Consider the following 22229-nt stretch of genomic DNA (forward strand, 5'->3'; position numbering starts at 1 on the left):
GAATCAGCCGCTGGTCAGTTTCACCAGCAGCTGAATAGGGGCGCCTGGGGCAGAGCAGCTGGGGTGCTACCGGGTTGGTCCCGTAGCGCCACCCCTCAGCGCTGCGGGACCAACCTGGCAGCACCCCGGCTGCTCCGCTCCAGGCGTCCCCAAGAGCAGCTGAGGTGCTGCCGGGTTGGCCCTGCAGCCCCAAGGGGCAGCGCTATGGGACCAACCCAGCCGTACCCCAGCTGCTCTGCCCCTGGCTTTCCCGATTCATCTGCTGGTCAGTTTCAGCAGCGGCTGAATCAGGGAAGCCGGGCGCAGAACAGCTCCAATTGTCCGCTGCCCCGAGCACTTCCGGGTTCCTGATGGTGCCGGACCATCAGGAGTGCCGGAGCATTGGATGCCAGACTAATGGAGTTTTACTGTATACAGAGGCAAAAGTAAGCTAGTACACTCTGGATTCAGCACTCCAGCAAGAAACTGGCTGACTGGGGCGCTTAGTTGCTGCGGGAGGGGAGAGGCACTCCTAGCCCAGCTACCTGGCATCCCTGGGGTGGATTGTGATAGGACAGTACCTGTAAGAATTTTTTTTCATCCCTGCTAATACAAGAACCATAGAACCAAAGAAAGAAGTAAAATTAGGGAGCACATTGGCATGTTCCTGGGTTCTAACAAAAGCATATTGGCATGCTCCTGGGTTCTAACATGCTCCCCCTCTGTTTTTCCCTAAGTTCTTCTCTTTCCTAGCTACTGCAGTTGTCAGTCCCTCTCCCCCCCCCCCCTGTTGGTTTTTATTGAACTTAGACCTTTTTTATTCTTCAATAGAATCACTTCTTGTTAACTGTTGATTTTAGTAATTAGCACGTGAGATTTTCAAGTAGATTTGGTGGGGCTTGTAATGGAATGTTATCTCCAATGTTATCTCCAGAGCTTTGTGCATTCGTGCTTATTGCTAGGAGAGAAAGGAGTCACAGACTTGAATGAGGGGTTTCCTCTTGGAGAAGTGCTTGGAGGGTCCATATTCTTTGTGGGCATGTGAGTCAGTTCTGAAATATAAGGAATCCTCAAAGAAAATTATTGGATCTAAAAGAGAGGGATCTGAGGTACCAAGATCTGAAAGTTTTGGACTTCCTGGATCTAAGATGTTTAGTCTGGCTCTAGATATAATATGACTAAATTATTGTAAGTTTGGATTGTAAAGTCTCCAATATTAGTTTTCACTAGGGATGTTAAAAATCATTAATTAGGTAACCATGTAACTGTTCACAATGGTTACATGATTACAGTAGTTACATGATTACACACTGCAAGATCCCTGGGAGTAGAGCTGGCAGCTAGTGTGGCTGGGAGCTGGATCCCAGCTGCTGGCCCTGCACTATAAGCTTTACATTGCAGCTGCGCAGCTGGCTCCCTGACTGTATAACTGTTTAAACCAGTGTTTCTTAAACTGTATTCATTTGCACACTGGTGTCCTGCGAGGCAGTTGGAGGTGTGCAGTGGAGAACAACAGAGTTAAAAATGACCGCCTTTCAAGGGTTTAAAGGGGCAGGCGACTTTTTTTTTTTGCTCAAAAAAAAAATCTTTGGTGTTCCTCATAAAAAAAAATTGTTTGGTGTTCCTTGGTCTTAAAGTTTAAAAAACACTGGTTTAAACAGTTAACTGATACTATGTTTTTATTGGACACCCGGTAAACTGTACTTTGGAAGCAATGTAACAAAAATGTGCAGATGAAACCATATATTAGGCTTTTAGGTGAGAAACTGGAAATTTGCAAGAATCTGTTACTGGTGCAGCCTGTGTTTGTATTTTTATTAGTATTTAATAAGCCATGGAATTTCATAATACAAAAAATGATGTTTAAAACCAAAAATATCTTTGAAATGAATGAAGACATAAAATCTCCCCTTTTGTCAATATCTATGGATACCACTAAGTTATTTAAAAAACATTAAAAAAAGCCCGATTATTTGTATTTTTCAGCTTGTTAGTAAAAAGCTGGAAGAACTTTATGGAGTTAAATGTTCAGCTGAAGATGTCTTGAACTTAGATTCCAGTACTGATGAAAAATTTAGCCATCACTTAATATTTCTGCTTCAGAAGACAGCATTTAAGGATAATATTCATGTTGGTAAGCAAGTTTTCTTATTTCCAGTACATAAAGAGGAAATGTGTAGAAAGTTTATGTCTTAAAAGTATAATCAAGCACTCAGATATTATGGTAATGGGGATCATAGGTGGAAACCAATATATTCGCTCTTCAAGGAGTGTCCCTGTGGGTGTTCCACCTTAGCACTTTGGGGCGCTGCTGTGTGCCTAGTTGGAGATTTATGGTACGCATAGTGCCATTACTACACATGCACAGCCAACCATCCGCTCAGTTCCTTCTCTGCCACCAGTGGCATTGGTTGGAACCTCAGTTGCTCTCCAGTTTTACAATAGATTTTCGAATTTATCTTGTTCTTATCTTTTAGTATAGTGTCAGTGGTTTTATAGGTAGCAGTAGTTCTTTCTAGTGTCAAAGTCAGACAGGACTCACAGATTTGGCAGACTGCTCTGTTTATTTCAGCAAAGCTTTGCTAAAATGCATGGAGAAAATGTGAGTACCCTACAAGGTTCAAACCCCTTGATTTTATATAGTCAAAAGGAAGCCAAAATTAACAGGATTAAAAGGGGGGCAAAACTTCACATAATTAGTGTGAGGCTACTCAAGTACTCTTCATTTCAATATTAAGCACACAGCAATCTCCTGGCTATATCTCCCTGATTATCTGGAATTGTTTCCTAACACTTAATGTTTCTTTTCCTGTTAAACTCAGGCCCAAATTGGCTAGCACCTTGATCTGCATACCTACAATCAACATTAACATACTTTTCTTCTTCCTCTTAAAAAGACAAACAGAATTCCTTCAACTTATTCCATTATTACAGCACAATTCATCTTTTTCTTACAGTATAATTCTTTCTACTTTCACAATCCCTCCTTTTGGTCAAGCTTCGCCTATGACCAACAATTACTGGGTTCCTTGCATTAACCGTTCTTTGTCTCTCTGTTCATCAGTGATATTTAAAATCATCAGATTAGCACTCTGGTGAGGGGACATGTCTGTGACATGTCTTGCACAGTTTTGGATACAACAGGAGATTAACTGAAAACATACAAAAATTATTAAGATCCCAAATAGGCTAGTCAGGGTTTCCTGAAACAACCAGTTTCCTATGCCAGAGAAATTGGACAAGTTACTTAGCCATTTTCATTGTTGTCTGGTATATATACACAACATTCTTTGCCAATGAGAGCACAGGTCCCTCCTTTTGCTGCCAGCACTATATCCAATGCCTGACGGTTTTGGAGGACCACTTGTCTGATCGCTCCCGTTTCTTTGGCCAGGGCCCTTAAACTTTCTCCAGTTTCATTTGCCATGATTTCAACTACTGCTTGTAACCTCAGAAGCCTTTTTGCATGATGTATTACTCCCCCAAGTGGGATAAAGGAACCACCAATAGCCTCTTCCCAAGTTAAAGGGCTTATGTGATTCACATACCATTGGGCATCCGACAAGTCCCTTCTTTTTCGCCTAAAATTACGGAGGCGTTCTCGTGGGAAGGACTCTAACACTCGGAATTGTGGGAAGAGTTGGTCGGGATAACAGATACCTGACCAGTTAACTGGTAATGTGGTATAGGCCTTTGTCCCACAGACCCAATGATGCCCTATCAAAGCCGGGAAGGGTCAGTTGCACCCCTTTGCCATATAGATGTCTACAAAGGAGGAGTAATATCCCCCGCAGGGCACACGGTGATTCTCCTTACGGGGAGTGGTGTTATTTGCATGGCATTAAAGATTGTACTGATGTTACAATATGCTGGAGACAACTGCTCCTCCCCAGATTCAGCCCCGTCCCATTACACACCAAACACCAGTGACCTTTTTTTCTCCTTCACACTTATCCGTTTAGATACATTTATTCCCACATTTATTCCCACTGCTTCCCAAGTGTTATTACTGTTCCATGTCTTGTTAAACGGGTGAGGCCTGGGGAATTAAGTGGGATTGCCAAGACAGGAACCAGCTTGTGAGTGGGATGGAATGTGGCTGCAGACCCAGCAATTAAAGATATTAAGGGTCTGAGCGATCCATACTTGCTGGTGGATAAAAGAATTGTCATTGTCATTGTGGATTCCCCAGACCTTAAGACACCAGTAGCCGAGGAACAGGCCTCACCAGAGGCACATGCTGGAGGCAAGACCCTTTTTGGTTCTGACAACCTTAGCTGAGGGAACCGCAGTCACGGTTTTATGTCCACCAGGCAGCAGGCGCTAGGCTCACTGCTGCTTCTTCTTGGGCCTTGCTTTTGGTTGTCGTCTGCTTCAGGCAACCCTTACGTGAACGTAGGTTGTAAGGTATTGCAGGCTGTTCCTCTACATCTTCTTCTGGAGTCAAAATTGACTCTGCGTGGTCCTGAGGCGATGACTGGTCTGCTGGGGGTGGTGCCTTCTTACACTGAGAAGCATGTATCCATGCTGCTATGCCGGATAGCTTAACAGCCGTCTGGGTAGTGAGCAGCACCTGATGCGGGCCCTTCCACCGGGGTTCCAAGGCGTGTTTTCGTTGGTGGTGTCGTATGTAGACCCAATCACCTGTCTCGAGGGTGTGGCAGGCATCAGAGGTGGGTTCGGTTGGCCAGGCGGCTCGAACCTGTGAATGGAAGTGACTTACAGCTTGCATTAGTCCCTTGCAGTACTGAAGGAGTATACTATGAGTCAAGTTCAAGTCTGAGACTGGAGTAATGGTAGCCATTGTTCGCATAGGGCGCCCCATAACAATTTCAAAAGGACTTAATTTATGTCTCTGGGATGGGGTGGATCGAATTTCCATAAGGGCCAATGGTAAGGCCGCTGGCCAGCTTAACCCTGTAGAGTCACAAATTTTTGCAAGCTTATATTTTTTTTTTTTTTTTTTTTGCATGCCATTTCGTCTTTCAACTGCACCTGCGCTCTGTGGGTGGTAGGGACAGTGCAGCAAGTGCGTGACATGTAATACACGATCCAGGTGCTGAACAAGTTGTCCAGTAAAATGTATACCCCGGTCACTGGACAAAGTGGCAGGAATTCCTTTGGCAGGCATAATATGATTTAACAAACATTTGGCAACAGACAGTGAATCAGCTTTGCGACAAGGAAAGGCTTCAATCCAGCCCGAAAATAAGCATACCATAACCAGAATGAATTCATAGCGTTGACACTTAGGCATTTGTACAAAATCAAGCTGCCAATGCAAGAACGGTGCTTGGGGCAGGCCTCGGAACCCTTGAGCTACCTTTACAGGTTTGCCAACATTGTAGCTTTGGCAAGTGGTACAGGTGGCACAGTGGCGAGCTGCAAAAGAGCTGAAATGGGGGCCCACCATCCTGCCTTAGTTACAGCAGAGATCATACCCTCCTTTCCGACATGCGAAACGCCATGTAGCAGGGCGGCCAAAGCTGGGTAGAGCGAAAAGGGGGCCACAAAGGCACCAATAAGGGGGCGCCAAAGGGAATCAGGGTGTAGAGAGCAACCCTGGGCGACCCAGGAGTCTTTTTCTGTTTCTGAGGCAGAGTCTTGGAGCAGGGTGACTTTAGAAAGGGACTGCGGTGGTACAGAAACAGAAAGGGAACCGAGAAATGCACCTGGGGAAGGTTTTATGGCAGCATTACCCTTAGCAACATCAGTATCTGCTGTGGAGTGACCAGGGCACTTAACAATAGCTAATGCAGATGGGAGTAAAACTGCATACAGGAGAGCAGAAATGTAGGGGCCATTCTTGATAGGGGTACCAGCAGAGGTAAGGAAACCCCGAGCTTGCCAGAGGGTGCCAAAGTCATGTACAACCCCAAAAGCATATCGAGAATCAGTATAAATGGTGGTGGAGCATCCCTCAGCCAGAAAGCAAGCGCGGGTTAGGGCAACTAGTTCAGCGACTTGTGCTGAAGTCACAGAAGGTAAAGGCGCAGCTTCTAGGGTTTCAGAGAGTGATACCACAGTGTATTCTGCAAGGAGACGACCGTGGCTATCTCTAAAGCAGGAACCGTCAGTGAATAACACAAGGTCGGAGTTAGAGACAGGGACATCAGAAAGGACGGTGACAGCAGAGACAGTTGCAAGGCAGTCGTGGGGTTCACCGTCATTAGACAGAGGAAGGAGAGTGGCAGGGTTCAGTTGAGAACAGCGCTTTATGGTGATATGCGAAGCCGAAAGCAGTAAAAGTGAGGCGGGCGGAGGAAAGGTGAGCTGTATTACCTTGTAGCAGGAGAGTTTCTATAGAGTGAGGGACCATGAGAGAAACAGGAGAGCGGAAGACAAGGGACTCAGACATTTCAATTAGGCGTGCCGCGGCAGCCACAGCCCGCAGACGGGGGTAGACCTTGGGCAACAGGATCCAAGGTGGCAAAGAAATAAGCTACTGGACGATTTTTTTGCCACCATGCTCCTGAGTAAAAACCCCAAGTGCACAACCAGATTGCTCGTGGCAGAAAAGGGTAAAAGGCTTACAGCAGTTAGGTAACCCTAAGGTGGGGGGGGGCAGTGAGAAGCACTAAAGAGTCAGTTTCTGAGGCAGATAATGAAGGGGAACAGAGGAGTAGATCATTTACACATTGGACCAATGTGGACCCAGAGGGGAAGACCAGGTTAACAAGGTCTTTGGCTAATGCTTGGGAAAAGTAAGACGGGCTTTCTGTGTACCCCTTGGGAAGCATACTGCTGCTCCTTGTAAGAAAAGGCAAAAAGATACTGGAACTTAGGGTGAACCGGGACAGAAAAGAAAGCAGAACACAAATCAACAACAGTAAAATGAGTTGCATCTGGCAGGATAGAAGCCAGATTGGTTGCTGGGTTAGGGATTACAGGAAAGGTGGGTACAACAATGCAGTTAATAGCTTGAAGATCCTGAACAAACCGCCATGATTTACTATCAGCTTTTCGAACTGGGAGGATGGGGTGTTACAGGGGCTGGAATAGGGGACAATAATGCCTTGTTCCCACAGGGTGTATATGACCGGAGCTGAAACCTCTAAATCCCAAAAACTGGGTGCCACAACCCCTTCTCCGACCTTATCCCCATTCTTGGTACCCTCCCTGTTCCCAGTACTGTCTGCCCTGCCCTGAATAATGCTGTATTTGCAGAGCTATCAACTTTTGTGCGGACTGCTTCTCTTTCCTTTTAGAGTGCAGTGGCAATGCTCTGCCACTGCTTGCAATTTGTCCATGGTCTTGGCCTCCCATCCAACACTTATTTGCTTTAACATACTGCTAATAGCAGATAAGAGGCTATTAACAAACGCATGCGCCAGGGCGCCCTGTCCATTTTTACCTGGTTGCTGTACCCCCCAAAAAAACCCAAAAACCAACCAAACAAACAAAAACTATCAGTCAGTCTGTGTGATAGTTGCCCGGGTTTTTTTTTTTTCTTTGTTGCTGTTTACGGGGTTATAAGTAGCTTACACAGTTGCAGCAGGTCTGCTTCAGAGGGTTCATAGGCATTGCACACTAGCAAAATTCCTCTGCAAATTTGGTAGGGTTTTCCTGGGGCTTTGGAAAACCTTTTAAAATCGAGTGGAGCTCCGTGTGGGTCCAGGGTTTATAACTTCAAGTGGGACCGGTCTGAGTCTTCTTGAAGGACGGGGTAAAGGGAAGCGCTCGATCTGGTGGTGGGAGAGGAGGTTTCCAATAAAGCTTTTTCTTATAATTAGAATTTTTAAGGGAGGCGAGCTTCGATTCAGTTCATTTAAGATTTGCCTCGTCCCACCACTGCATGAAGCAATCTACCTCTCCTCTAGCCAATTTAGTTTTTGGGAAGGCCAAGTTTGTCTTTTAAGACGTCCACTTGGTCTTTGTTCCAAGATCCTAACAGTGGCCACTGAGTTTTGGGATCCCCCCAGAGTCAATCTAGATCATTTTTCCAGAAATTTACAGGAGTCCGGACCCTTTCTAAAATATATAAACTGAGCCAGGGTCCCTTTAGGGAACTATCCCTGCTTAGACGTCTAGTTACCCATACAGGAGGACTTCATACACCAATTACACAAGGAGGAAATTCGGGTTCGTCAGAGCGGTGCCCAGTGCAACACACAAAAGAAGCCCACAGGCTACTGCCTCAATCGCCCTTGCGTTCACTCCAAGGATTTTATCCAAGGTGCGGTGCGGCTGCGATTGTGCAGATTCCAGTCACACAGACCGCGGGGACAGGAGCCTCTTGGTCGGCCAGTCCCTGGACAGGGATGGCTCCCAGACTCACTCACACCACAGGGAAGACGGATAGACACAGAGACAAGACAGTCCTCAGTCCGGACAAAATAATTACCTGACCAGAGTCCTGATGTTAGATCCCGGGATCCCTACCAGAACAGAGCAGGAACCAACAGGTTCGATGGCGTAGACTTCGCTGTGGCTGTGCACCTTTCCGTTCTGGCAGAGGACCGCTCGGGCTAAATGCCCAGGTGCCGGCTGCCACGGTAGTCCTGCAAGACAGTCAGGGATCACACAGCTTCAGCGAAGACGGTTGCCATCTCGGTGGAACCTCCAAATTGTCAAAGTCAGACAGGACTCACAGATTTGGCAGACTGCTCTGTTTATTTCAGCAAAGCTTTGCTAAAATGCATGGAGAAAATGTGAGTACCCTACAAGGTTCAAACCCCTTGATTTTATATAGTCAAAAGGAAGCCAAAATTAACAGGATTAAAAGGGGGGCAAAACTTCACATAATTAGTGTGAGGCTACTCAAGTACTCTTCATTTCAATATTAAGCACACAGCAATCTCCTGGCTATATCTCCCTGATTATCTGGAATTGTTTCCTAACACTTAATGTTTCTTTTCCTGTTAAACTCAGGCCCAAATTGGCTAGCACCTTGATCTGCATACCTACAATCAACATTAACATACTTTTCTTCTTCCTCTTAAAAAGACAAACAGAATTCCTTCAACTTATTCCATTATTACAGCACAATTCATCTTTTTCTTACAGTATAATTCTTTCTACTTTCACACTAGTTAATTCTTGTAATTTTTTTTCTTCTTCTGTTCCTGTTAAGGCTGTCTTCTGCCTTAGACAAAGTGTTTACCTAGGATGCCTGGTTCCCCAGGATTTAAATGCTGCTTTCAATTTCTGCCTCTGACAGGCACTCACACTGTATACGGTGCCTAGGGCCACGCCACTGCTCATTGCCAGCATTGCAAGCAGCTAACAGCTTGCATGTGCAAAGCAAGGGAGCTCCAGCTCAAACCTCTCTCAGTTGAGAACACAGTGAAGCTAGCCTCAGACCCAGAGCACTCTACCCCACCTTGGTAACCCTCTCCTCTTGCCATGTCTGAGAACGTGGCTTTGGCGAGCTCTAGTTTGAGACTCTTCTTCTGAGCAATCCAGAAAGAGATTTCATTCCTCAGGTACGGATGACTCTACCTCAAAGAAACAGGGACAAGCACCCAAAATACCCCCTGCACTGACCTCTACCAGGGCACCAGACAGGGAGGTACTGGGACTGTCTGGCACCAACGGTTCCTGAGGGTCCAAGAACCTCATCAAGACAGGCACAAAGGCGCTAGACAAGCCTAAGTCAAAATTGGCACCACCGGCACCGTCTCCACCCATCCCAGTACCAACAAAAGCAAAGGCCAAATCAGCCTCAGCTGAAGCACTGTTGGCACCAAAGAAGGCCAGGCCTCACATGGCACCATCAACACTGAAGAGTTTGGTGCCGATGATCTCCCACATGGCAATAACACCATCTATGCTGTGATCAGCACTGGAGACCCTGCAACCACTCCCTTTCACTACCTCGGAGGAGCTCAGAGTAATGTCAGTGTTCGCAACCCCTTTATTTGGCACTGACAGTATACCCTCGTCCGGCAGCTTCCCACTCTCAACTACATCAGGCTCGGCACCGCCGCTGTCAAGTGACGAGGAAGATGAACCCTTGGTTGATACCCAAGCCCTTTCTCCCCAAAGCAGCCACAACAGCAACAAATAGCACTGTAATGGCAGCCACCACAGCGGTTGCCCACTTCTGTACCACTCCCGCCTAACTGGCCCTATTGGGACCCATGGCATCATACTGATCCCAGCAATTACATCTCATTCCACCTCGCTCCTGCAGCACCATCAAGAGCGACATCCCTGCCATCTTTTGACAGGTCAGCCTACCAAGAGGAAGATTACCCAGTCTCAAGTGATGAGGGATCCACTGTATCTTCTCATCCTCCAACTCTCATATCCTCTTCTTCCCCTGATGATACCCTAATGCCTCCACCTCTCAAGGTGGGATATGACTTCCGTTTATTCTAAGAACTATACAATAGGGTTGTGGATGTTCTCTAGTGAGTCTCCCCAAAATGCAACATGAATTGACCAGCATATTTCATGCCTCCCCGGCTGCTAAACAGGCCTTAACAATGGCCCTGGTGCTTATGTATCCTGCCAATATCATTTGGCAGATGCCAGCCACAATCTGCAATAGATCTCACTGTAAATAGTATGTTGCCCTCAAAGTGCCAACTTCCTTTTTTCCCCTCACCCATTCCCTAACTCCTTAGTGGTGGATGCTGTTAACCAGAGGGGAAAGCAGAGCGCAGTCAGAACCACGCTGTATGATAAGGACTGGAAGTGCCTAGGCCTTATGAGTAGAAAGGTTTACTCCTCTGCATCTTTATAGCTGCGTATATCCAACTACATAGCAATGCTCGCAAAATATACGCATTACATCTTTGAGCAATTTTCACTTTGACAGCCTTTCGGATGAGAAAAGAGAAGAGTTCAGAGCTAATATGAATGGGGGCATGTTGATATCCCACATGCCCCTACAAGTGGCCCTGGACACATCTGACATAGCATCACGATCAATTGCCACTGCCATTGTAATGAGGATATTCTCATGGCTCCACTTGTCTACCACAAGGTACAGGCCACAGTCGAGGACCTTCCTTTCCACACTTCAAAATTGTTTGCAGATACTACTCATGTGTTACTCCCTTCTCTCAAGGACTCGCAGATGACATTAAAAACCCTCAACATCCATGTCTCTGCAACAAAGCATAAACACGGCAGATATTTTATACAATGCTATTTGCCTTTGCCTATTACTCAAGCTCAGAGGTGCTTCAACAATAGAAGGCAATGCCAAACTAGACAGAGGCAGATCCCTGCCCAGCCCTCTACCTCCCAACCTTCAACCTCTAGACAAACATTTTGAAGATCAGGTCAAGAGTCTGATGATAACCCCTCATCTAAGGCAACCCCACCACGTTTTCCACCATCGCCTACTTCCTTTCTACCATCAATAGTCCTCCATTACGACTGGCAAGTGGGTGTTGGACATCGTGAAGGGTGGATACTGCACCCCTTTTTCTTCTATTCCCTTTCCCATCCACCCTCCCATCCCCTTTCAGGGACCCATCTCATGAGACCAACAAAAGATCAAATATCATCTTCTTCTAGATAGAACCCATACCCCATCAGTACAGTGACGGGTTTTACTCCCATTACCTCCTCACAACAAAAACATCGGGAAGAGGGAGACCAATGCTCCATTTCAGAAGGGTCAACTGCCACATATGTTCTCAACACTTCAAGATGGACACTCTGTCTACTATAATACCATCCTTAAACAAGGGGGACTGGTTATCAACTCTCAACTTTCAGGATGCCTACTTCCACATATCTATCCACCCAGCACATCGAAAATACCCAAGATTTGCCCTGGGCAGCGCCCACTTCCAATACAGGGTGTTAACGTTGGGACTTTCCACACCCCCAATGGTTTTTTTAAAAGGTGGTCACCACTCATCTCCACAAGCAAGACGTATCCATATTCCCCTACCTCGACAATTGTCTGATACGGGCAACCACAAGCCTAGAAGCCCACAACATAGTCTCATTAACCAGGACTCTGTTCCAGACCCTCAGGCTACAAATAAATCTACCCAAGTGCAGACTACAACCAGTGCAGACTATTGACTTTATCGGGGCCCACCTTTACTGTGTTCAGGTGAGAGCCTCCCTCCCACAGCAAAGATTCCAGTCCATCAAGAACCTTATTGCATTGCTCCAAACCAGTCCACAAGTTCTAGCCAACGCCTGTCTTCAGTTACTAAGCCATATGGCAGCAGCCACACGAGTGGTAGCTCATGACAGGCTATGCATGAGGCCCATGCAGCAGTGGCTAAGGACTGTATACAGACCTCATTACAACAGCATCAGCAAATTACTCTCAATCTTAAACAAAATCAAATGAGATCACTAGTCGGGTGGGCTTACGACCCAGAAAAAGTATATTGTGGGGTACCTTTCCACAGACATTCCCCGACGGTGACCATCAGAACAGATGCCTCCCTCCTGGGATGGGGTGTACTCTCTGGTGCTCTCAATGATGTTGGTCTCCACAGGAGCACGTCCTGCACATAAACATATTAGAACTCAGAACAGTATTTTACGCATACCAACATTTCCTTCATCTTGTATATAACAGTACAGTTCAGATTTTTACGGGCACCAAGCCACAATGTGTTACATCAACAGGAGGGGGGAGCCAGGTCTCATTGAGAGAGGCTATCAGTCTGTGGACATAGTGTATTGCTCACAATGTACGCATACAAGCCTCTTATCTTCTGGGCAAGGACAATCTTACTGCAGACAGTCTCAGCAGAAATTTCAACTCCAATCATAAATGGGAAATGGACACCAACTTTCTACAACAGAACTTCAGTCACTGAGGTTCTCCACAGTGGACCTGTTGACAGCTGATGCCCGGAAGTGTCCACAATACTGTTCATATGCGGGCATTGGCTTGTGTTCCCTGGGGGATGTGTTCACAATACCCTGGAGTGCATCCCTTCTATGTGTTTCCTCCAATTCTGCTTCTGCATCAAATAATTAATAAAATAGCAGCAGATGCAGCAGCAGTAATGCTTATCACTCTAGCCTGACCATGACAGACCTGGTACGCTTACCTGCTACAGATTTCCAGGAGGTCAGCATGGCATCTCCATTTGCTTTCCCCATTTTCTCACGCAGCAGAATGGACAAATTCACCATCCATCCCTCCAGATCCTTCATTTCTGAGCATAGTTTCTCAGTGGCTCTCCTCAATAGAAACAACATTCACTGATCAAGTTAAACAAATTTTACTGAACAGCCATAGGCTAACAACCAGAAGATCTTACCTGTATAAGTGGCGTAGATTCTTGCTCTGGGCAAAACAAAGGTCAGCAATCCCACTGACAATACCACTCTTGGCCGTCTTGGAATATCTTTTAAACCTAAAACACTCAGGCCTTTCATTGAGTTCATTAAAGGTTCACGTTGTGGCTATAATAGTTTTTCATCAACCCACTGAAAACAAATCTATCTTCACCCTTCCTACAACTAAGTGCTTCATTAAGGGCATTCAGAACACTTTTCTGCCTATTAAATCTCCAGTCCCAATCTGGGACCTCAATTTAGTACTTTGTGCCCTCACCCATACATCATTCAAACCCATGGCTCCATGCTCCACTTAATTGATGAAGGTGGCTCTATCGATAGCTGTTACATCAGCCAAGAGGGTGAGTGAAATTGGTGCATTAAAGGCGAATCTGCGCTTTACAGTTTTTCACAAAGATAAAGTGATTCTACAACCACACCCAAAGTTCTTGCCAAAAGTATTCACCTCTTTTCACTGCAGTGAACCTGTGATACTACCCATCTTTTTCGCAAAGCTCCATGCCAACACTAAAGAGGCTATGTGGCACACGCTCGATGTGTGCAGAGCAATTGCCTTTTATTTGGACAGGAAAAGGGGAATCCACAAGACACCTAGACTATTCATGTCCACTACAGAAAGATCCTTGGGCATGCCAATCTCCACCTAGAGATTATCCAGATGGATAGTGGATTGCATCTGGTTAGCCTACCCCACGTTCAATCAAGAATCTCCAAGTAACATCCCTCTTATAGACATTTGCACAGCTGCAACATGGACTTCCGCCCACACTTTCGCTAGACATTATGCCCTTGATACTTACTTATCCCAGGGCACCAATTTGGGGCATGCCGTGCTGTCCATGGTCCAGCATACTAACTAGCCAAAGCACCCACCTCCTCATTATGGGTACTGCTCTATAGTCACCTAAGGTGGTGCACCCACAAGGACACTCCTTGAAGAAGAGAGGGTTACTCACCTTGTGCAGTAATGGAAGTTCTTAGGAATGGTTGTTCCTGTGTGTGCTCTACCAACCACCCTTCCTCCCCTCTGCTTTGGACATTGTCTGTTTCGTCTGGGGCAGAGAAGGAACAGAGGGAATGGTTGGCTGTGTATGTGTAGTAGTGGCAGGATTCACATGTACAGCCTACTGAGGGCACTGCTACCATAAATCTCCCACTAGGTGTGCAGCAGCACCCCAAAAACCTAAGGTGGAACATTCACAGGGACAGCCATCTCAAAGAACCTCTGTTACTGCACAAGGTGAATAAACCCTCTTTTTCATTACATATTTACGTTTTGTTGTGCTTCAGCTCATTTCATGTTTATGTATTTTCTTTAGTTTTCTATGACTAGCAGTGCAATCTTCTCAATTTTCTACTTCAAGGAAATAGCTACTGGGTGTGTATGTAATACTCTACTGAAAAAAGATATCACAAAAGCTGGTAACAGGCTTGATAGTGGTTTACAGTTGCCTACTTATTTTGTAGATATAGGGTTTTTTTATTGGCTGAATTTAGATGTTATTGGCCACATTCTTGACTCCAGTTGAGATATGCTCAGGCCAAGACCTAAATGACAAAACAAAGGTATGTCTTAAAGCCACCTTTCCATTAGCCTGATCTAGGGGATAGTAGGAAGTTCTTTGATTCTGGACATAAGTTGGAAAGTCTTCTAAGTTACAACAGCTCTTCATGGGCCATTTTACCAGCCCAGGATCACCAAAGAACAGTGCCACTTATTCTTGTGGGGCTTGCAGGAAGTGGTGTAGTACCTGCATAGCTAGCCCTATGTTAGCCAGAGAGTTTGCCATGCAGGGAGAACATTCAGGAGTCCTTCAGAGCAGATTTTTGGCTGTTATGTGCTCTAGAGAGCTCGAAAGAAGCCAAACTGGAACCAAGAATCTGGCCCTGAATGCCCACATTGGGCCTTATTCTTGCTCCCGTTAAAGTCACTGGGAGTTTTGCTATTGACACCAATGGAATTACAATAAAATCTTTCATTTTGTAGGAGTAAAAAAAAGCTGCCTGGGGGTGATTTGAGAGGGCTGGAGAGACAGGTTCCTTGCTCTCATTTCCAGTCGCTGGCCATACCTCAGCCTGGAGCAACAATTACAAAGAAAATCTGACGTTGCCCCTGCAACCGTTCTCATGGAGCATGTGCTATCACTTTGTGAGGATGAGTCTCAGAGGTAGCTTTGTTAGTCTGCATCTGCAAAAACAATAAGGAATTCTGTAGCATCTTAAAGTCTAACAATTTTATTTGGGCATAATCTTTCATGGGTAAAAACGGAAGTGTTTTTTACCCACAAAAGCTTATGCTCAAATATATCTTAGTCTTTAAGGTGCTGCAGGACTTCTCATTTCTGTGAGGATAATACACAGAATCATAGAACTGAAAGGAACCTCAAGAGGTCAGCAAGTCCGGTCCCCTTCATTCATGACTGGACCAATCACCATCTCTGACCATCCCTGACAGGTTTTTGCCTAATCTACCCTTAAAATCTCCAATGATGGAGATTCCACAACCTCTCTATGCAATTTATTCCAGTGATTGACCACCTTAACAGCTAGGAAGTTTTTCCTAATGTCCAACCTAAATCTCCCATGCTGCAATTTAAGCCCATTGCTTCTTGGCCTATTATCAGAGGTTAAGGAGAATCATTTTTCTCTCTCTTTCTTGTAACATCCATTGAGGTAATTGACAGCTATCCCTCTCAGTTTTCCCTTTTGAAGACTAAACAGGCCCCGTTCTTTCAAACTTCCCTCATAGGTCATATTATCTAGACCTTTAATCATATTTTTGCTCTTCTCTGGATCTTCTCCAATTTTTCTACATCTTTCCTGAAATGTGGTGCCCAGAACTGGATATGATACTCCAGTTAAGAACATAAGAACAGCCATACTGGGTCAGGCCAAAGGTCCATCTAGCCCAGTATCCTGTCGGCTGACAGTGGCCAGCACCAGGTGCCCCAGAGGGATCACAATAGGTAATCCTCACATGATCCTTCCCCTGTCACCCACCTCCAAAGAAACAGAGGCTAGGGATACCATTCCTACCCATCCTGGTTGAATTGTTTCTCATGTCTTGCTTACAAAACTCCTGTTAATGGTTCCCAGAATTATGTTTGCGTTTTTGTAAGTGTCTCATTGTTGACTCATATTTAGCTTGTGATCCACTATGACTTACTCTGTAGTACTCCTTCCTAGACAGTCACTTCCCATTTAAGTGGAGTATACCTCTCTAGTCCTGCACCCCTGGGACCTGACCAGTTCCGAATGAGTGTGTTTTCTGAACCACAGAAGGTCAATATTGTCTGCCAGAGTTACCGATACTTCCACTGCTTACTGGGCTGTTAGAGGATATTTAGGGATAAATTAGAGTTAAATAACAGCACTGAACACTAAGAGCTAGGAAGGAGTGGCTTAAAACAAACTTTATGGGACCACCGGAAACTTGGCCACACTCATGAAAAGTGGACATCCAGCTAACTGAAATCATTCCAGATGACGGATGTTTCTGGACCAGAGAGTTCTGGATTAGAGAAGTTCAATATGTACTTTGCATTTGTCCTCGTTGAATTTAATTTACCTCAAGCCATTTCTCCAGTTTGTTCAGATTTTTCTGAATTATAATCCTATCAGGACTTCAATCATACACAGCCTGGGGCTGTGAGGGATATAGCATGCTCAATGAAGACAGACTCTGTTGCAATTTTAGCTGTAAAGCTGTAATAAGTGTTTACTGTGCATGTATGAACAGAGATATTTTTCAGAATTTTATAACTTGACCAGATTTTCAAGGTAACAGCAAAAGGTATGTACAAATCCTTGCCCAAAGGCATACCCTGCCAAATTTCAAGTTACTGGTTCAAAGATAAGGGCTCTGGAAGTTATCAAAGAGGAGGACAATAGAATCTTTTATAATATCGCAAAACATATTTTCCCCAATCTCAGTTTTATAAGCAGCTAAATTATTTTGGCTAAAACCTCTTTCCTGTCTCTTCCCTGCTCCAAAAAAGAAAGAAGGGAGTGGGGAGGAACAAGAAACCAGCTTATGGCAGACACCTCACATGGAAAAGCAACGAGGAGTCCTGTGGCACCTTATAGACTAACTGAAGTGTAGGAGCATAAGCTTTTGAGGGCAAAGACACACTTAGTCAGTGGGTCTTTGCCCTCGAAAGCTTATGCTCCTACACTTCAGTTAGTCTATAAGGTGCCACAGGACTCCTCGTCTCTTTTGCAGATTCAGACTAACACAGCTATCCCTCTGATACCTCACATGGAAAATTTCAAACCAAACAGATAAGACTGGCAACTTCATACTAGGGATGTAAAATCCCATTTAAGTAGTTAAATGGTTAAACATTCTGTTTAACTGATTAACCAATTAAATGGGGGCGGGCTGAAGAATCCCCCCACTCCCGCTTACTCCCCATCACAGGCAGGGGGCTGCTTTGGCTGGGTTGGAACACCCCTGTCCATGGTGTGCCAGGCCTGGTCCACCAAGGGTGGGGGCTGCTCTGACCAGGCTGGAGTGCCCAGACCTGCTATTCTAGCCCCTGCCGGTTAACCATAACCAGTAAGCATTACCTGGCAAGGGTGACACTTACTGGGTAACCGGTTAACCATTCACATCCCTACTTCAAACAGATTCCTACAATGGGAAATGTTGGTCAACAGTGTTACTATCCTCACCTGGCATATAGCATAAGCAGCATATTGTTCATTGTTTTCATTTGGCTAGTACAAGTTGGGCACCCTTAGACCTGACTGGTCCTGAAAGAGGGATTTTGTCAGACCTGAGGAGGTCATTTCAGGTTCCTGCTGCTATCCCCCTACTTCACTGGCTGTTCACCCACCGGACTTCCTGGCTTAATATTTTAGAATATTACTTTTCTACCAATCTTTGACAAAATTAAAACAAAGAGATTAAATTCACAGCTGTGTAAGCAAGATCAGCTCCATTGAAACCGTGGTCTTGCACTCATTCATTCATGCACAGTGTTGTTCAGTCTTCAAGCTGTAGTCCAGGGTTCTCAAACTCCCCGACTGTGAGCCATACCTAGCCACCACTATTGCACAATCCAGACCAGGACTCCCAGAGAGCGGGAGGGGGAGGCTGTCTACTACTAGCCCTCCCAAGCCAGGCCCCTTTCCTCCACCACTGACTCCCCCACCACCCCATGTACTCCATCCCTGAGGATGTGGCTTTGAGGATAAGCAGGGAGGCCTGGCATGGGTCAGTGGCAGTGGTTGAGCCCTTGCACTGGCAGGAACTGTGCACCTATTGTGCTCCACTTCCCCTGTGGCTCCTGCCACCCTGGGGACTGCAAGGGACTCAAATGCTGACACCACATGGCACCAGGCGCCCCGGTGATCCCCAAAGCTATGTTCTCAGGGACAGAGAATGGGGCAATGGAGGGAAGGGATCAGGCTTGGGGGTGGTGGTGACAAGCTTCCCCTGCCCAGCTCACTTGGAGTGCCAGACTGGATTGCACAATTGCTCTGGCTGGGGATGACCCATGGGCTGACAGTTTGAGACCACTGCTGTAGTGGCTAATGGTCCCTCATATGCCACAGTTCAGACATGTTGTCCAGTACCCTTCAAATAACGTACAGTAATGTTTGTAAGTGTTCACAGACTAAGGTTTCAATTTGCTAAGAAAGTGGAGCATCACTTTTGTTTACTGGAAATCTAATCTAGTGGTCTAATGGGAGATCCAAGAACACAGTCATTGTCTAAACCAAAATTCTGGCTTATGCTGATCATTGGCAGTTTTTAATAAAATCAGCAGCCTTATGTGTTCTAATCAGGGATGAAGCATCAGACAATCACCAGTAGTAACAGTCGTTAGGCAATAGCAAGTGCCCTCCTATCAAGTTGGTAGAGAAGAGTATGATTTTCCTTTGAAACCCTGCACAAGGCTTGTTTACTGGGACTTTGTACAGGCATCCAATATTTTTTCCTCAATGTGAAACTTTAGTTAGAGAGGCTGTAGTGAGATTACTACACATTTCCCTTTCACAACATGTTCAATTTTAATTATTGGTTTCTTTTGAGGTGGTACCCAGTGGGACCAGTTGTTGCTTGGTGCTGTACAAATATATAGAAACAAATGGCTCCTTCTCTGAGGAGCTCACAAGACGGCAAAGGGCATGAGAGAATGATAGCACAAAATATGGATAGTTCTTCCATACCCATTTAACAAAAACCAGCAGCACAAACTTTAATTTCAACTAAAGTTAATACTCATCAACCTGGGAGACTCTATACCAGATGTGAAAGCCAAAACTTATTTGGATTCAAAAAAGAACTAGATAAATTCATGGGGGATAGGTCCATACATGGCTATTAGCCAGGATGATTAGAAATGGTGTCCCTAGCCTCTGTCAACACTGGGAATGGATGACAGGGAACGGATCACTTGTTCTGTACATTCTCCCTGGGGCACCTGGCATTGGCCACTGTTAGAGGACAGGGTCCTGAGCTAAGTGGATCTTTAGTCTGATCCAGTATGGCCATTCTTATGTCCTTTCTCCAAGAGTTGGGCCTCCCATTTAGCAGGTAAAAGCACAGGTAGTGCACCAAGCTTAGGAAAAAGAGAGGGATGCTCTATCTTGATTTTTCACTTAAAAGTCTTTGCACAAAACCTATTAAATGCAGATTTAACTTGTGACTAAATACCCTAATACATTTTTTCTTATTATTTTTAAAGGTAATTTTGTGAAAAGAATTTTGCAACCTGCTCTTACTTTAACTGAAAATAAAGCTGATGCTCTTATTCTTGAAGAAGGGATGGACGGTGTTTCCCACTCTTCCAAAGCGACAACTGAATTAGATGGTTCTGTTATAAACATTGGTGCAGTGAAGCAGACTTCTGGGAAATGGCAATCTAATAAACACAAAATGCTGGAAAATGGAACACTGCAACAGAAAGAAAATCCAGATCTTTCCTTTTTAGTTGTAAATGATAAGGAAGGAGGCAAGCAACTTGTTGTCGATCTGGGTAAATATGAAAATTAGTTACTGACAGCATTGGGCCAAACTCTGCACAGAAAATGAGGCCTGGGGAAAGGAGACGTTTGCCTTAGGGAGTAAATATTGATCAAAACAGTTAACTAGTTAAATGATTAAAATTATATTGTTTAACCAATTAACTATTGGTGGGGTAGGACAGCAAGGGTGGGAGATCTTACCAAGGCTGTGGGCAGGCAGGTTGTGGTCACTGCAGCAGCAGTGAGGGCAGGCATGTTGGGGCCACTAAGGTGGTGGCCAGGGCAAGTCTGGCAGAAAGGTGGGGGCGGAGCACCGGTGGGGCCAGCAGGTCCAGTCTGTCCCCACTAGGCTGCCATAGCCAGGGTCCCGCCTGCCTGCCATGCAGCCTGCCTGTCTGCCATCCTGACCTGGCTGGGTTCATGCCAACTAGCTCCATGCAGCTGGCAGTCTGGTTAACTGGTTACTAGAGCTGTCAAGCGATTAAAAATTTTAATCGCGATTAAACATGAGCAACTCCTCTTTGAAACGCCGCAGCAGCGTTTCAATGAGGCAGCGCTGTATAGAGCCCAAGATAAGCTGGAGTTGCCATCTGACCCCCTGAGTCCATGCAGTACCGCCCTTTGGAAGCGCCGCTGTGGCATTTCGAAAGGGCCAGCTGATCCCTGGCTCCGCTTGCACTGCCCCTTTTAAATGCCATTTTGGAGCCAGGGATCAGCTGGGGACTCTAGCTGATCTCCGGCTCTGCTTTGCAAAGCCCCTTTGAAGTGCCATAGTGGCACTTCAAAGAGGCAACACAGCATTAATGCCTGCGATTAACATGTTAAAAAAATTAACACATTAATCCTGTCCCGCGTTAATTGCAGGTATTAACGCAGGTCAATTGACAGCCCTACTGGTTACCAAGTAAGCATTCTGATAAGCCTAATGCTTACCCGGTAATTGGTTAACCTTTTGCATCCCTAATTAGCATGCACATCGTAAGTGAGAATTAGGCTCCATATTATGTGTATAATACTCCTATTACAGTTAAGTGTACTGGAATGCAACAAAGGTTAAGTAGCCAATGACTATGTAAGCTTTTACCACAGCACCATTTGCACAGTGTTCTGTTTAATGTATAGCAATATCATTAAGTAATAAAGATACAACAAAATGCAGTATTCAATTAAATAAAAATCAAACAAATGATTTTAAAAGGCATGTTTTAAATTTGGCCTTAAATATTGACTTGCTTGTGGAACTTGTAGTATTACTTTAGTTTAGTTATATTCCACATAAGTAAAAACTCTCAGTTGGGGGTGGCTCACTTAGTTGGGGGTGGCTTGATCACAAAGATGGGGGCTAGAAGAGTGTTTAATAGTTTTATAAGTGTAAGGAAGGTATGTTTCTGAACACTTTGTATACATAATGTAAAGTAGGGCTATCAAGCAATTAAAATTAATTGCACAATTAATTGCACTGTTACAACAATAATAGAATACCATTTATTTAAAATATGTGTGGATGTTTTCAAATATATAGATTTCAACTATGACACAATACAAAGTGTATAGTGCTCGCTTCACATTTATTTTTAATATAAATATTTGCTCTATAAACAACAAAAACATATTTTTCAATTAATATAATCATAGAATACTAGAACTGGCAGGGACCTCAAGAGGTTATCAAGTCCAGTCCCCTGTACTCATGACTGGACCAAGCACCATCTAGAATCCTTTTGATAGATGTTTGTCTAACCTGCTCTAGAATGATGTTTGCTTTTATTGCATTGTTATATTGTTGGCTCATCTTTAGCTTGTGGTCCCCTATGACACCTAGATCACTTTCTGCAGCACTCCTTCCTAGATAGTCACTTCCCTTTCTGTATATGTGAAACTGATTGTTCCTTCCTAAGTGGAGTACTTTACATTAGTCCTTATTGAATTTTATCTCATACAAGTATTGTAGTGCAATCTCTTCATCATGAAAGTTGAACTTACAAATATAGAATTATGTACAAAAAACCTCTTCATTCAAAATAAAAGTGTAAAACTTG

At 44.9% G+C, this 22229-nt stretch overlaps 1 protein-coding gene across 4 annotated transcripts in view; it reads left to right on the forward strand.

Moving 5' to 3' along the window:
- The window catches only part of PRIMPOL (primase and DNA directed polymerase), a 60652-nt gene that overhangs the window by 24645 nt on the left and 13778 nt on the right, over positions 1-22229 (forward strand). For 3 of the 4 annotated variants that reach the window (XM_075930292.1, XM_075930294.1, XM_075930293.1), the window contains 2 exons: positions 1966-2113; positions 19911-20201. In XM_075930292.1, coding sequence (XP_075786407.1) covers positions 1966-2113; positions 19911-20201 — 439 coding nt within the window. The remainder of the gene's footprint in view (positions 1-1965; positions 2114-19910; positions 20202-22229) is intronic. The other variant, XM_075930295.1, reaches the window with a different exon arrangement.

The sequence above is a fragment of the Pelodiscus sinensis genome, chromosome 5, assembly GCF_049634645.1.
Source record: "Pelodiscus sinensis isolate JC-2024 chromosome 5, ASM4963464v1, whole genome shotgun sequence".
NCBI lineage: Eukaryota > Metazoa > Chordata > Testudines > Trionychidae > Pelodiscus > Pelodiscus sinensis.